This window comes from Theropithecus gelada, chromosome 9 (genome assembly GCF_003255815.1).
Source record: "Theropithecus gelada isolate Dixy chromosome 9, Tgel_1.0, whole genome shotgun sequence".
In the NCBI taxonomy this organism is placed as follows: Eukaryota; Metazoa; Chordata; class Mammalia; order Primates; family Cercopithecidae; genus Theropithecus; species Theropithecus gelada.
The window spans coordinates 83,440,762-83,458,148 of record NC_037677.1 but is presented as its reverse complement, the minus strand read 5'-3'; the positions used below and the strand labels follow the sequence as shown (position 1 = coordinate 83,458,148).

General features: G+C 36.0%; 1 protein-coding gene across 3 annotated transcripts in view; it reads left to right on the top strand.

Moving 5' to 3' along the window:
* Positions 1–16,936, top strand: part of ASAH2 (N-acylsphingosine amidohydrolase 2) — a 62,330-nt gene extending 45,394 nt beyond the window's left edge. For 2 of the 3 annotated variants that reach the window (XM_025396356.1, XM_025396355.1), the window contains 7 exons: positions 1,038–1,077; positions 1,821–1,916; positions 5,586–5,681; positions 7,817–7,963; positions 9,581–9,640; positions 12,670–12,758; positions 14,719–16,936. In XM_025396356.1, coding sequence (XP_025252141.1) covers positions 1,038–1,077; positions 1,821–1,916; positions 5,586–5,681; positions 7,817–7,963; positions 9,581–9,640; positions 12,670–12,758; positions 14,719–14,908 — 718 coding nt within the window. In that variant the 3' untranslated portion in view covers positions 14,909–16,936. Of the gene's footprint in view, positions 1–1,037; positions 1,078–1,820; positions 1,917–5,585; positions 5,682–7,816; positions 7,964–9,580; positions 9,641–12,669; positions 12,759–14,718 lie in introns of those variants that run through there. The other variant, XM_025396357.1, reaches the window with a different exon arrangement.
* Positions 16,937–17,387: the final 451 nt, after the last annotated feature.

Sequence of the window (17,387 nt, the reverse complement as noted above, 5' to 3'; positions counted from 1 at the left end):
TTTCTCAACACAGCAGCTAGATTAAGCCCTTTAAAGTATAAATTAAATAATGTCATGTCTTTGCTCAAAACCCTCCAGTAGCTTCTCATTTCATTCCAGGTAAATCCTCAAACTTGCAATCTCCTACATGATCTGTTCTTCAGCAAACTCTCCTATCTGACTTCTTAACTTTCTCCTCTTTACTCACCCCTGATTCAGCCATGCTGGCCTTATTACACTTCCCAGACTCATCAAAGATACTTTTGTCTCAGGACCTTTGAACTTATGGTTTCTTCTGTCTGGAACAATTTTCTTCCAGTTATCTTCATGACTAAATCTTTTATCCCTTTAGTTCTTTGCTCAAATATCTAACAGGGATACCAGTGCTGTTTGCACTGTATAATCTTCACCTACCACCACCACCACCACCACCACATCAGCACCCAGCAGCACCCGCAATACCACCTGCACCACCATCACCACAGTGACCACCACCACTCCCTTTCCTCTTTATCCTGCTTTGTTATTCTCTATAGCTTTTCTCATCATCTGTTTTTATTTGCTTATTAACCCTCTCCTCTCCCTAGAACGTAACCTCCATACTGTTGAATCCTTAGCACCTAGAAGTAGGCCTGGTGTGTAGTAGATGCTCAGTGTTTTACTGAAGAATTAAATGAATGAATGATACAGTAAATTCTTTGTAGGAAGGGACAGTAATGTATTTTCTACCTGCTTCAGCTTTTACAAACATAGAATGCAACTAATCATTTTGTTGACTCAAGAATGGAAAATAATGATGATCTTTTGCCAGTGATAACCACTGATTCTGTTTCCATCTTTTAGTTAAATTGACTGTTTTCAGTTTAGGATTTATTTTGAAGCTAGGACAGGCAGGAAAAAAAGCTCAAGTTTAGCTTTTCATAGTCATTGGGTTCCTACATATTTTCCTATTGCGTGGTGAGCCAGGGTAATTTTTTGGCTTTCACTGAAAGTGTTTCTGCATACTCTGCACACAGTCTGAGTAAGAAAATGTGCACATAATTGTTTTCTTGACTCAGGACCATGTCTGGACGAAGACTTCGAGAGGCAGTTCAAGCAGTAAGTTAAAAATAAAATAACATATCTACATGTTCATATTTGATGAAGAGGAAATTATATCCTATCCCTATGATCCTATGTCTTTTAAATTAATCTTTTTTAAGATGACTAGAGTTCCACATTTCTTGAAATCAATGGCTTAGGTGAATATGAAATATTGGTAGTATCGGAACCAGACTTAGAAAACATAAGAGATTTATCATTAGGTTAAAAATATTTTATTGGTATTTATGTATTAATAATTTAAAATTTGATAATGGTTTTATATATTAAATACTAAGTAACCTGTGAGTACCACAATATTTTAAGTTCCTGTGAACAGTCTAAATAAAATGCATTATACTTTGGGAATTCTGTATTTTATCTGTGCCATATTTTAAATTTTCTTTATATTCAGGCAGTATTGTAAACGGTTCTGAATTGACATGTCAAAAATGTCTTGTTACTTAGCTCTGGAAATTACTATTCTGGTTAGCTAATAGCCAGCCACCCATTAGATTTTTTAACAAGTTGATTTTTTAAATCCCTATTTTAGTAGTAAGAAGTTTCTACATCTGCAACTGTGATCATCAAGGTATTTATAGATCCATTGACTTGTCCAACTTGGTGCAGTTAGAAAAATTTTATTAAGAAAAATATCTTAAACTAATAATGTCATCAATGCTTGTGTGTTAAGGATAACAGAATGATATTATACTTAAAGATGAAGAGTAATTTTACTGGATTTTACTTTTCTCTCCTAGGAATTTGCATCTCATGGGGTGCAGAACATGACTGTTGTTATTTCAGGTCTATGCAATGTCTATACACATTACATTACCACTTATGAAGAATACCAGGTAAAGCTAAAGGTTTTCATAATTTAAATGAATTATACCCCGGTCATGTCAAATACAGACTTGCTTTGTAAACTGTCCTAGTCATGTTTCTGAGGGATGATTATGTTTTAGGTATAGCAGATAAGAGAATGATAAACCAAAGGTCATATTTAAGAGTTTCAAATACATCCTCTTAAGTCCAGGTCAGAATTCTAGTTTTACTGACTTACATTTTCCCTGAAATTAATTATTTTGTCAGGGACACTGGTAATAAGCCTGAGTTGTGACATAAAACATTTCTAACACTATTCATAATGCATTTGATGCCTTAAGCCTCTGTAACACCTGAGAAAACTCCCACTAGTAGCTGTTTATTGAGTGCACTAGTTAAGACTTTGCAAATATTATTTAAAGTAATCCTTACAGTATATCTGGAAGTAGGATATTATTATGTTGATGATATATATTAAGAAACAGAGTCCCAGAGAGTTTGAGGGAGGCTGGTAGCTGGTAATATTTCATTGTTTACAAATAGTCCAGAAAGCAGCCCAAGTACTTTTTAAGTAAAACATGAAAACAGTCCAGAGTCTCATAATTAATAATTTCTGTTAATAATATATCTGCTGGTATATAACAGCAGTGCATACAGAGGCATACAGTCTACCCCTTGGTAAATATTCAGTCATACTAAGAGTGGCCTCTGCCCTGCTACCGTCTGTTGGCTTTCCTGAAGGTCCCTGCCTTCTAGGAATTCCCATTGAAAAAGGGGTCTTAATGATGCTAAACTTGGACAGGAATAATTACATCCTTTCTTCACTACCTCTATTATTAAGCATTTCTGTCAATTATAAATACAGGAAACAAAAATAAATGATTTTAGCAGTACCTCTGTCACCAATAGGAACCACAGATATTTTCATATCACATATAGTGATTGCAGATCTAGAAATATCTTTTATTGTTGTTTTATAATCACAGTAGTTATTAGATCCACAGATATAACTTGTTATTCAATAGCATAATAAAGAAGCACATACATTACTGTACATAACATTGGTTTATTATAGTTTGGTAAACATATTTCAACCTAATTGGTTTCCTTTGTCAATTCCATGTGTTTTATTTTACACCTTTAGAAACATTATTCTGAGGGAGGTCCTTAGGTCTCAACATGCTGCCAAAGGAGTCCATGTCACAAACAAGGTTAGGAACCCCTACTAGCTTGTCTCCTGGTCCAGGTGAGATGGGAGAGTTCCCTGAACCACCTTGCAGTATGTGCGACAGGGATGTGGCTCATCTGTTCGGCATCTGTACATGCTGAAACCCTTTATGGGAAGGAGAGCACGCAGACAGGCAGGTGCAGGAGCCAGGGCAAGTGCTTTTGGGTGCCAGCAGGAGCAAATTCCATGAGGGCCCTGCAGCAGTATCTAGGTCTGGGTGCCTGCTACTCTGGAAGCCCAAGTGGGCATGTGTTACATACAGTGCACTTTTTTTTTTTAACTTTGCTGTCTGCAGATGGCCTGAGTGTTAAACAGCTCAGTGCCCTCTTGGTACCCAGGTCCTTGTACAGTGTCCAGGAAGAATCAGGTTGCAAATAAACATGAAGGATGAATTCAGGGTTTTATCGAGTGGTAGAGGTAGCTCTCAGTGGGATGAATGGGGAGCTGGAAAGGGGATGGAGTGGGAAGATGATCTTCCCCTGGAGTTTGATTGTCCAGCAGCCGATCTCCTCTTCAGCTATCCCCAGCCAAACTCCTCTCAGAGTTCAGATGCTCCTTCTCTTTTCTCTCCTGTGCTATTCTGCCATTCTGCTTTTCTGTTCATCTCCTCGTTTGCTTGTGGAGCTGGGGGTTTGGGGTTTATATGGGTACAGGATAGGGGGGCATAGTGAATGAAAACACAAAACAGAAACGTTTGGGTACAAAACCGAAAATGCTTGTTCTTGTTTAGGGCCACAGATTTCCAGGCTTAAGGGTGGAAACTTTGCCAGGGAACCACTCTTTTCTAGCCAGTATTTTCCTGTTTCCTGTCCATATCACAGGAATATACTCCTGCAAGGATTACTATTAATTACTTCGTTCGTTCAACAGATATGTATTGTTACAGATACTGTGCTAGCCACTTTCTGGGGCATAATGATGAAAAGAATCTGTCCCTTCCCTCAAGATCACTAGAAGTCAGGGGTCTAGTACAAAGACAGAAGAGAGAACAGACGATAACATTTTCATGAAAGGCATGCACAAGGTGTTATAAAAATAAAGAGAAAGAGTACTAGCCCAGACTGGGTATTTGAGGACTGGGACTGTTCAGGAAGATGTAACATCTGTATGAGTTCTTGAGAACAAGTGAGAGTCAGGCAAATAAAAAGTAAGAATGTATCTCATATAGAAGAAACTATATATGCAAAGGTCCAGAGGGCAGGCACATTGATGGAGCATAATTAGTTGAGTAGCATGGAGTAAGTATGAGAAGTTGATGGTAGGGAGATGGGGGCCAGAGTGGGAGACACAGGTTAGCTAATGGATAGTCTTACATGCTATGCTACAGAGCTTTCATTCAGTAAGGAAGGCTTTGGGGGAACTGCAGTAGGATTCTAAGCAAGAGAATGCTTTGATAAAATTTTGTGATTTAGAAAGGTCAATAGGATGGCAGTGTGGAAAAGGAATTGGAAGAGCTTGTATATGGGCAGAGGACTGGTTAAGAAGCCATAGTGTAGTTACGATCTGGGCAAGACATGGACACGCATACTTGAGGGTGAAGGCTGGGAGGAGGGAGAGGATCAAAAAACTACTTGTCAGGTACTCTGCTTATTACCTGGCTGATGAAATAATCTGTATAACCAACCCTCATGACATGTGATTTACCAGTGTAACAAACCTACACATATACTCCTGAACCTAATATAAAATTAAAAAAAAAAAAAAGATCTGGGTGAGAGATGAGGGTTTGAACTAAGGTAAAATCTACTTATACCTTAGAAGAAAGTAAGACAGGAAAATGAAAGAACTCAGGAGATTTGAAGGAGATAGAATTACCAGATTTGGTGATAGGATACAGGATGAGGGAGAGAGGAGTCTAAGGAAACTGCAGGCTGATCCTCACATGGGAGAGTGGAAAGATGACATTTGCTGAGATGAGAATGTTGTGGAGGAAGCTGATATGTCTGGAGTGGTGAAATTGGCTTTAGATTTGATGACTTTGAAGTTCCTGTAAAAGAGCCAAAGACCTGGAGGTCAGGTAAAAGATGCATTTGGCTCCGTTTCATGGCTGTGATGGATTAAATGTCCTTCTCCAGTTAGTACCTTCTAACTATTTATCCAGAAGTTATAAGGACTCTTTTTATTTTGTTTTTTCTTCTGACATATGCCCTGGGGGAAAGCATTTATATTACAAGTACTTACAATAGACTAAAGCTTAGGAGCTAGCACCCTCTTTCATAGTAAATAGAGTGACAGTCTAAATGGCATAAGCAGAGAGAACCTACTGCTTTTAATAGGTAGTTGATGGGAATCGCTTACCTTGGCCAGTAAATGGAAATGCCCATCCTCTTTTGTCATACATAATCTTGAATATTATGCCAGTTTTGAATAATGTGAGATGTCAAGTATCACATTTACCTAAAATGCTATACCTCTGTAAATGGATTTAAATATGCAGAACCATATACAACTCTCCCTGCCTTTCCTGCAGGCTCAGCGATATGAGGCAGCATCGACAATTTATGGACCTCACACGTTATCTGCTTACATTCAGCTTTTCAGAAACCTTGCTAAGGCTATTGCTACGGTAATCAAATATTGTTTGTGGGTGTGTGGGTGTGTGTATGTGTGTGTGTGTGTGTGTATGTCTGTATGTGTCTGTGTCTGGTGAAAAAATGCAGAGAGAAGCAAAAGAGAACCTTAGCTTCGAGTGTTCAGTTTCTTTGACAACCTTTATATTTTACAAAACTTATAGCTTTGTAGTATCTCTGAGAAAAATAAAATTTCTTTCCAAATTTTGGATCTAGTTAACATCCTTTCGTGGTGGCAGCTTCTTTCATATATATTATCTCATTATTTTTACAACCATCATGTGAAGTTAAGGAGATATCATTTCTCCCCAGTTTTCAGAGGAGCACATAGACTTGAAGATAAGTGAGGAAGCTTACTATACCTGGGAGTTGAACCTGTGTTCTCTAATCCTTGCCAGATTCTCCCCATTCGCTCCAAGAGTTGAGTAGTTCAGCATTCTAAGATGCCCATTTTCCACATAATAATATCTCAGAAATTGGGATGCATTTTCCAATCAGAGGAATCTTATTATAATTAGTAGCATGCTTTTACTTTCTTGGTGGTTCAAAAGATTATATGAGTTGTTAAATCAATGGAAGCTTAGATTTGATGTAAAAATGGTGGTGCCTTGGAATGAACACATTGCATCTACCTAAAATATATACCACTGAACAAGTTTACTTGATTTAAAGGAACTTCACTTGTGGAAATATTCCCTTTGGATGCAGTTGTTTATGAAGCTGTAACTGTAATGTCAGAAGGTTAGTCAACAAACAGGATAAAGAGCTTAAAATAGTAAGCAGCCCCTTATATAATAATATGTAAGCATCAATAAAAAATGTGAAACAATTGTGGCGTAGCAAGGAAAATAAAGCCCTTTTAATGAAAGAGCTTGGATGCATTAAATTGAAATAAATGAAATGGTTGTCTCTGTAGGTTGCATCAGTCGAATGTTGAACATTTCATATGGCTGTATTATTAGTTACTGATTGTGTGTTTGAAATTTCAGTATTTTATATAATTTCTTTGCACATATTTTAATCAATTGATATTTATTTTCATTTTATCATAATTTTGCTCTCAGTTTTAGGTTACTTTTTTTTTGAATAACTGTCTGTATTTATTTATTTATTTGTTTCTATTATAAAAGCCAAATCTATTTGTAGGACATTCATATTATACAGAAAAGTATAAACCTATAACCCATCCCTAGAGGTAACTACTGTTTAACTGTCACTATGCTCATAGGTCTATAGTTCTTCCCATGAAAATAGATTCTTCAAATTTTGTAGTGACAATGGAGAAAAATGCAATTAATTTGGTGGAAATTTGTTTTACAGTCAAATTTCTGGTCAAGCACCTTAAAACTAGCTATGTGATCTTGAAAAAAACCACTGAATATGTCCAAGCCTATTTTCTCATTTGCAAAATGGGAATGGTAATACATAACCTATCTCATATGCAGTTGTAGAGATTAAATCTATAATGTGAGGAATAAAGAACATTAAATATTCATTGAAAGTAATGGCAAAATGCCAATTACTTTTGTACCAACCTAATATATATCAAGGGATATTTGAAAATTGAGATTTGTATTTTTATGACACTATTAAAAATGGTAAACTTTGTGGGCAACATAGATTAAACCAGTCAGGATATGGGATGATCTTAAATTTTAAATTAAAAGTATATTTATTATATTCTTTTATTAGAACAGACAAGAATCTAGGAAAAAACTTGGTACTGATTCCAGATGAGAGTGGCTCAATACTTTTTTAAAATTAAAATAATAATTACGGTGTCATGTTATAATTACCTTTTTGCATGGTAGGCCCCTGTACAAAGTCACACAATTCGAAAGTATGCTTCCAACCTTGTACTCTGGTCACTGTCCTTATGTTGTCTAGGGGAATAAAAGAGTTGCCTATGACCAAAACTTTCTCCCAGTGACAAGAGTTTAAATTGTTAATTTCTAGGCTCATGCTTAGCAAGGCTACCTTCCTATTTTCTCAAGGTTGTTAGCTCTTGGAGTGTGTATGAGTATGTGTGTGTGTACTCTTCCATTAATGAAGGCATTTCTGGAACTGGAAGCCTGGGAAAAGGGTCTTTGACTCTACGTATGCACTCCTTAACAAATGCTCTCCGTTCCAGGACACAGTAGCCAACCTGAGCAGAGGCCCAGAACCTCCATTTTTCCAACAATTAATAGTTCCATTAATTCCTAATATTGTGGATAGAGCACCAATAGGCAGAACTTTTGGGGATGTCCTGCAGCCAGCAAAACCTGAATACAGAGTGGTAAGACACACGCGCAGACCTTGGAATCCTTTAGAGGCTTGTTTTTGGGGATGAAGAGAAGGATGACACTTAGTGTCACCATTTGCCTCTAATCACGCTGTAGACCAGCTGTTAGCAATGATAATTTTGACAATTGTTCTTATCTCCGCAAAAGTAATGAGAATGGGAAAATATTTATTTTTTGTTAGTAATTGTATCAAATTGAAATTCTAAAATCCAAATTATTCCTTTTCCTAAATGAATGATCATGGAACTATTCACTGACACTGAGAGTTGTCTCTTAAATCAAGGATAGGAAAAACATACAGAAATGAAGCAGAATTTGTACCATTACTATTTTATATCAATCTTGTGCCCTGAAAGCTTGCTGAATCAGTTATTAGTTTCAATTGTTTTTTGAGGGGGGCAGGGAATGAATAAGAGGGGAGTCTGGATTCCTTAGGAATTTCTACATATAGTATCATGTCATCTGTGAATAAAAATAAACTTATTTATTCCTTTCTATATTTCTTTTCTGAATGCATCTAATTATTTTTCCTTATTGGACTGGCTAGAACCTTCAATAGAATATTTTGCTTTTTAAAAAATTTTATTTAATTTTCTAATTGATAAATAAAATTATACATATTTATTGTGTACAAGATGGTGGTTTGAAATATGTATACATGGGGAATGGCTCCCCCAGCACCCCCCATCCCCTCACACACTGAAGTAAAATTCTTTTGAATTATGCGGTTTTCCAGTCTGGCCTGGTGGGAACGGAATCTTGTCACAACTCTCTATGAGCCTGGGGACTGTTCTCTGTAATTCTGTTAGCCCATTCTTTTCCTGGCTTCCAATAGTTCCCTTATATGCATGCAAACTTGAGGAGAGCTTTCTGCAAATCTCCAGGTTTCTGCCTCTGTGCAGCTCTTCTATGATGCTCTGTGCTATAAACTCAAGACTGTTTGCCATTTGTGGACTCCCAGCTCCATATCCTCAACTTAGACTGCCAGACTTGGCCTGAATTCTCCTCCTTCTGCCATGACCCATAAACTCTGATGACATTGAGCTGGTGAATTATGGGGTTCATCTTGTTTGTTTGCTGGCACTCAAATATCACCGTCTTTCATTGTCACTTGAAAATCCATTGTTTAATATATATTTTTTCCAGTTTTTTAGTTAGTTGTTTCAGGTGGGAAGATAAATACACATCCTGCCACTCCATCTCTTATAAAAATATAATCTTAACTATAAATGTAAGCATAAATATGAGTCATCTGTGGAAAGTTTTCACTGTTCTAATTTTGATTCAAATATTCCCTGTATTTGTGTTGGGAGGGAGTTATGAGGAATTATCAAGGCCTGAAGAAGCCATTTTAATGTGCTGTCACTAATATGAACTACAGCTCTAGATCTTCACTTGTATCTGAGTCTACCAAAAGCAAACTCATTGGCCAAACATTCCTATGTCTATTGTTGCAAGGGTTAATATTCTTAGAAGATAACTTACTTGATTAAATACAATGAAATCTATAAAGGCACCCTAAATCATAAAATTTATAATAAATAGTGCCAAAATATGAGTATAGCAAAAATCCTTTTATTAGAAGTCATTAAATGAATTTTTATTTTCAGGGAGAAGTTGCTGAAGTTACATTTGTAGGTGCTAACCCGAAGAATTCAGCACAAAACGAGGTAGGCATCAATGATTTTCTTTTACAAATGTAAATCCACCTTTCAGCCATTCATTCATTTAAATATCCCTCTAGAGGTTAATATCATAAAGACAAAATGTTTCAACTTGTTTTCCATCTTATTTTGTAGGTATGGGAAAATATTCAATGGGTACAGTTAATGTGGATTGAGTCTGAGTAAAAGCACGCAGGAAATATATAATTGGCTATTTAGGACCAAGTATAGCATAATGCATGTATGACTGCATTGTCTGTCAAGAAGATGTTAAGTTGAATACAATCACATATATGTATAGTTATGCACCATATATAATGATGTTTCAGTCGAAGATGAACTGTATTTATGACAGTGGTCCCATGAGATTATAATAGTATACTTTTACTGTACCTCTTCTACGTTTAGGTATGTTTAGATACACAAATACTTACCATCATGTTATAATTGCCTACAACATTCAATACAGTAATGGGCTGTACAGATTTGTAGCCTAGGAGCCAGAGGCTATACTATATAGCCTAGGTGTGTAGGAGGCTACACCATCTAAGTTTGTGTAAGTCTAAGTCTGTGATGCTCATACAATGATGAATTTGCCTAACGATGCACTTCTCAGGATGTATCCAATGTATGACTGTATTCAAATATATAGAACTCTACCAAATGTTGTGAAATAATCAAAGGGCCAACTGAAGGATGTGTGTCTTTGGCTCCTTCTTCTCTTTTTGGCTGTCTTCTCCTCCTCTACACTACCACCTCTGGTCCTACCTGTACTGTTGTGGAATGGTCATGGATCCCTGGGTGGATACTCTCATGGCTTGGAGTCCTGGCACATGTGCTTTACTTTATCTTGCACTGGCTATTTTCCTATTATTTACTACTGGTGTTAATAGGGCATTTAATTATTAAACTTAAAAAATGACATTCAAAATACATGTCCAATGTTAAAACAATATAAGAGTGCAGAAAATAGAATATATATGTTCTCTTCTACCCACAAACCTGCTTTGCAGAGGTAATAGCTGTTAAGAGTTTTTTAATAAAGCATTTCAGACTTTTTTGTTTTTATCATATGTATGATAAACTATATACATGTGTAATATATCTATTAATAAAATTATACTTCTATAGCTTCCTTAACATGTACTTATAACTACACAAGCAATAACTGGACACATTCTAGTTGTAAAACCTCAAATAATAAAGGAATTTATAGTGGAAAAACAGTGGGCATATGACTATGATTTCAAGGTCATGGTTTTTACTATGGCTGAGGATGCATTCCTTCTATCATTTAGCTGTTCTTCCCAGGGCACATAGTCACTTATAATCCAAAAATATCTTCCTTCCAAAAGAACCTTCCCATTCCTGTTCATTAAAATGTCATTATTGCCAAGATAACAATTGTGGCAATATGACATTCTCAAATGTCATTCTCAAAAAAATATGACATTGGGGGATAGTCTTCTACTTCTTAGGTAGTCAATATGCACCTGTTTGAAGCAATTTCTTTAGGAGGTCAATCTGTGCCATAATAGTTACATGTTTATAACATTATTTTCTGAAGATATCAAAGTGTTATATCAAAACTGCAGGTTTACCTGTCATCTGATACGCCTAGGGTAGAGAAATTCTATCATCATTATTGCCATGGAGAAGCAGGAGAACAAAACATTTAAAGTACTGTAGTGGTAATAGAATTAATTTTAAAGAATGCTCTGGGACTTGGTATAAAACAATTTCCAGTACCCTCCGTTATTAGTAATTGTCATCACTATTTATGGAATGCTTACTATTTTGCAGGTACTATTTGCAGGTATTCCTATTAAAGTGCTTTATATGGATTATCACATGATTAATTCCATCCTTACAACTACCCAATGAGTTAAGTTTTATTACCTCTATTTTCCAGATGAATAAACTGAGGGCTGGAGAGAGAAAGTAACTTATATTAACTAATTATGCATCTGGAAGAGATTGTGGTAGAGTAGTTGGGAAAAAATTGTCATATGTTTTATCCCTGATATTCAGAGGCCTAGACTTGTTCTTCAGTCTATACTCTAGACGTATTCAAAAAGCCTACTGTATCTTCTCCATCTAAGGCCTTCCCAATGTCATTTGCCCTAAATAGACAGAAATAACTCTCTTTACAAGTTCCTATGGTTATGAAAACTTCCTTATTGAATATAATTCATCAGTTGAATACTTAAAGAAGAATTTTAAACAATTTCATGGCCCACATGTAAATAGGTGATCCATTTAGCAAGGGGTTATTTGAGCACCAGTAAATGACAGATGTAAAGGACTGTGATAAATATAGGTGAATTAAACATGTGCCTTTTAGGGTCACAATCTCAGGGATTTAAAGGGATACTAGAAATTTATAGCCTTTGTCTTTATTAACTTGTCATATTATTCAAATCTGCGCTTTGTTTGAAGCTGAATTCTTAGTCTGAAACAAATTCTTCTATTATAATAATCTTCCAATGGGGAAATAAAATCTTTTTATGATGTGGTTTCTAGGAATCTATTATAAAAATCTAGAGACCTCCTTTAGCACCCCAGGATAGGGAAGATTTATGTATTCTTTTCAATTCTTTCACGCAGGGAGGTACGTTAACTAATAATTCATTCACCTAGAGATAGAAAATAGATTAAACTTTACCATTTTCCCTTCTAAATCTTGAGGTGACTAGAGAAAGTCTTGGGATATTTAGATCAATAAGCATGTCACGAAAAGGCTCGACTTATACCTTTTTAAAATCTCAAGTAAGTTTTATTTCCAGCCTCTTTTCTGCCCTAATTTTCAAAATTTGCTATTAACTCTAAAATTATGCTTCTTTCAAATTTCTAAAAAAGTCATGTTTTTTTAATACACTGGATAAATTAACATTCTGAGTACATTGCATAGAATGTTAAGAGGAAAGCCTAAGCATGTGGATGAAATTCTAACACATTTTCACACAAGGTACTGGTAGGCTAACACATGGTCAACAAGGGGAGTATTTACAAACGGGTTCCTAATTGCATTTCAGACCCATCAGACCTTCCTCACTGTGGAGAAATATGAGGCTACTTCAACGTCGTGGCAGATAGTGTGTAATGATGCCTCCTGGGAGACTCGGTGAGCACATCTATTGAATAGTTTTGTATTTCAAGCTTTGAAAACAGTTGGCTTGTAATGCTGGGAAGACAAATGAAAAGACTGGCTCAATACAAGGTATTAATGATATCAAATTCTCAAGGAGCTTTCCGGCCATATTTAGTTGATTTATTAGATTTCATTTTGATTCATTTTTCTACAAAACAGTGTGGTGTGTGCTTCTGTAAGATTAGGTGCTAATGAGGTTATGGCTTCCATTCTTACAGACATCTGTTCTGTTTTTTTCCCCATGGTCACAGGTATTATTTCTGAAATCTAACTAGCTTTATTGCAAATTGGTTGAAAGGAGTGTGGAGTAAAAGTGTTGAGATGTGTCTGTAGAGCTTGATATTTCTATAGGGAAAATGAGTCTATACCTGATATGTATTGCATGTTTGTATGTGATCAATGATTCTTAATTTGAGTTACTAAAACACTATAGGCTTGGGTGTTTAACCCTTAATGACTTGAGTGAGGAGATAATATACTCATGCAATTTCCTCAGAGAGACATATCTCTTTGCTTTTAGCTACCAAATTCCTGAGCTGAATAGATATTTTGAAGATTTGACAATGTGTCTGAAATAAGACAATATTTCTGTTCCCAAGTCTATACATTTCGCATTCTAGGACAGTGGCATGGAAGTAGGTACAGTTTTTGGCTATTTGGGTCTAATTCAGATTGCCTCAACTAAGTGATATTAGTTTGTTAAATGTAAGTATGTTAGTATGGTTCAGATGGTTAATTGAAAATAGGAATTTGACCATGGCCCACTTGATAACCATATACAAATATGGGCATAATTTTTCTTTGGTATTTAGAGCTGTAGAGTATAGGTAAATTTTTAAACAAGTAATGCATATTTATCATTTAAAAGGTTATACAAGTAATAAAAATAATGATTTATATTTAAATGCTAAAAGTTTTTAGCTAAGAGCAGTCAATACTGAGGATATGTTTAGATCCTTGCCTTGTTCATTAGCAGCAGAATAATCAAATATTTGTTGAGAGTACTGAACCCATCACTGAGAAACATAGAATCTCGAGCACACTCTCTGTGCCCAAGAGATTAACTTTCAACGTAACTGAGGATGTCAATCAGTTAGCCCATTGTATCTCACTGAGTCTAGAAGAGTGTCTGAACTCTCTGCTGTGATCTGCATGGGCCAACATGATCTGGTTCCATCTGTTTCTCTCATCTCAAGCACTCTTCTGTGGTTTACTATTCCCTGTGCCAACCGACCTGCTTTCTGCTTTGTGGCCACATCAAGTTTGTTCCTGCTTTGGACACTTTGTATTTTCTGTTCCTTCTTGTTAGAATGTTTTTCCCTCCAGATTTTTGCAGACTCAGTTTAAATGACATCTCCCTAAAAAAACTTCCATCTTGTTTTCTACATTTGTCATTCTTAAGATTTTATATTTATTGCTTTATTTGTTTATTGCATTTATTTCCATCCTCAACCCAGTAGAACATAAGCTTCATAAAACTTGGGACCATGTCTATCTTGCTCCTTACTGTACCCTCAGTACTTCTAGAAGAGAGTCTGACATGTATTCATTATATATATATAAAAAACAAATGAATCTAGATGTGAAAATAAGTGACAGATAAAGGCTAAAAGAGTACTTTGCAATTCTACAACAGGAGAGACATCTTGTGGCTATCAGGTAAGGTTTCCCGGGATGAATATAATTTAGGTAGGAAGAAAGGTGGAACAAGTAAAGCTATTTCTACAAATTGCTGTTCTTTAAAGTTTCTCTTCTAGAAAATAGACGTTTTTGTCTGTTGTGTTCATTGCTGTATCTTCAATGTCTAGATAGTGCCTTGCTCATTATAGGTACTCCCTGAATATTCATTAAATGAATAATCAGTATTTTTTCTAATTACACATTTTTAAGAGTAAAATCGAGTTTTGCTTGCTTGTTTGTTTTCTATCAACAGTTTTTATTGGCACAAGGGACTCCTGGGTCTGAGTAATGCAACAGTGGAATGGCATATTCCAGACACTGCCCAGCCTGGAATCTACAGAATAAGATATTTTGGACACAATCGGAAGCAGGACATTCTGAAGCCTGCTGTCATACTTTCATTTGAAGGCACTTCCCCTGCTTTTGAAGTTGTAACTACTTAGTGAAAAATTGGCAGATCATGTGAAGAACAGCGTTACTCTGTACACATTATATAAGTGATTTCAAATGAATGTGAACTAGTGAACTACTATGTTGACTTCTATAATCGTCCTTATTTGGGGACAGATAGTTTACTGCTAATGGGGCAGAGGGGTGTGTGTGTGTGTGTGTGTGTGTGTGTGTGTGTGTGTGTGAGACAGACAGAGAGAGAGAGGTTTGTCCCATATATCTTGTTCCAGCAGCCATATACCTTGTGGTCTACAGCCTAAAGCATGATTTCCCTTGAAGCCTTGGGGTTGTTGAAAGGAGAGTTCCTTCAATATAAAACCTCTGAAATATTAGTGAGAATGGCTGAATACATGTGAACAATGTTTAACCTATTTATTTATATAAATAATTATTGGATGTTAGTACTGGGAAAGTTTATAGAAATCATCTAGTCTTATTGTTCATCTTACAGATAAGAAAAATGGTCTTTTCTTATAATCACATTTACAAAATATGATATACACCTTGACCATAAATGTATGAGCCTAATTAGAGAAACAGAAAATCAGCATGTCAGTTTTTCTTCATTCAAAATAACATAGCCTTTCTAAGCAGTCATTCTGGAGTTAACATGCTTAGTTCAGAGTTGTTGTGGATGCTCAAATCATTTCTGGAATTGCCTTCAGAACTCAATTATGAGAAAGCCAGACTTGCAGTATTTTGATCATGCCTTGTGTTTTCCTAAGTGTCCTTATCCCACTGGATTGTGTCTCTTATCCTCAAGACTTATTCCAAATGATTTTTTTGACTCTTTTCATTAATCAAATTCACCCCAAACCAGAAAGCTTTGCCATTAGTGTACATATTAAAAGTATTACTGGCTGGGAAAGCACTCCTCAGAGCAAAGGTTCTAAATTAATTTATCTGTTCTTTTACCATTTGTTCACTCACTCACGGACCCATTCAATCATAGAATATTTACGATTTATATGCCCAGAATTACAGTGGTGCCTGGGCCTTGATAATTAGTGAAATTGTACTTGGGATGAATATGTAAGTGTCAAAAGGTAACTATTATGAAGGAGAAAGTAATCAATTTAATATGTAAATTCCAGGGAGGCATTTAAAAAATCAGTAATCTTCAAGTTACATCTTGGGTATCATCTGTGTTGGATACTCTAATTTTGGGGTAAAGAGGCTCCAGACAGTTTGCTAAATACTATTTTGAAAGTTGTTTTTGGGCATTGTAAAATACCTAGCCTCATGCCCCAAAGAGTAAGATATGACAATCTGACATCAATTGCCTGAAAGTACTAATTGCATTTAAAATCCTTTAAGTTAACTAGGAGCTCCCAGACTGCAAAGCAAATTTCCAAACCCAGGTCATACTTTTGTATGTATGTAAAAGCTCTAGCATTTTAGGGAAAATATCAATCTGTATTTCAAAAATAAACTTTGAGGTCTGAAAATAATAACAATATTAATGATAGTAATATTAACATCCATTATGTATAACTTAATCTCAACATAATTTATTGAATTAGAATGAACCTGGAACACTTTTTGATGAATAGGCATCTTAGAGGCTGTTTCCATGGACATTAACTGCTGGAGGATTAGGCAATCAGGGATTCCAAGTGTGTGATCATTTTTCTAATGACACCACAGTCTTTAGTGTAAAAGTTCAGGAGTCTAAAAGAACAAGTGATCCTGAAAGTAGCTGATCCCAGACAAGAAAATTATATTAGAACTCATGATATGGTTTTTAAAAGTATTTGTTATTACTCAGAAGGGTTCATGAATCATTTTCCACTACCTCTATGCCTTCTATTGAAGCTTTCCTCAATCTACTTGTGATTCCTGATAGCTCACTGGCAACTGTACCAAGGTGGTCACTGTATCATCTACTGACCCTTCTGCACCCAGCACTCTTGGTCCCAGATAACCCATAGAAACCTATTTCCTTACCAGCTGCCATTTCTTCTAGGCCATGCAGTTCTATGTTTGCAGTTCATGTGTAAAAATAAAACCAAATTCCTGGATTATCAATATCGGTTCTGTATCTATGCATAAAAGAATATTATGAAGTAACTGAACTTATCTGTTGATATAAAAACACAGATCCAATTCGTGTCTGTGGATGCTGCAGGGACTGGCTCATTGGAGCCAAACCATGTGGCGGAAACTCCTGAAATTGGTGGAAAAAGTGGAATATGGCAGATTGGGTAGGTAGGAGAACAATTTTGGAGATTTTGTTAAAGTGTCTGCATTTTATTTGCTGTACCCTGCCTACTCTGGTTTTAAGGATTCTGTGACTTCTTTGAAAAGCACTGAATACATCAGGTATAACTCCCAATGCAATCCCTCCCCCCGCCCCCCTCCCCATGATAGGCCCCGGTGTGTGATTTTCCCCTTCCCGAGTCCAAGTGATCTCATGACGAGTTGATGGGTGCAGCACACCAACAAGGCACAAGTATACATTTGTAACAAACC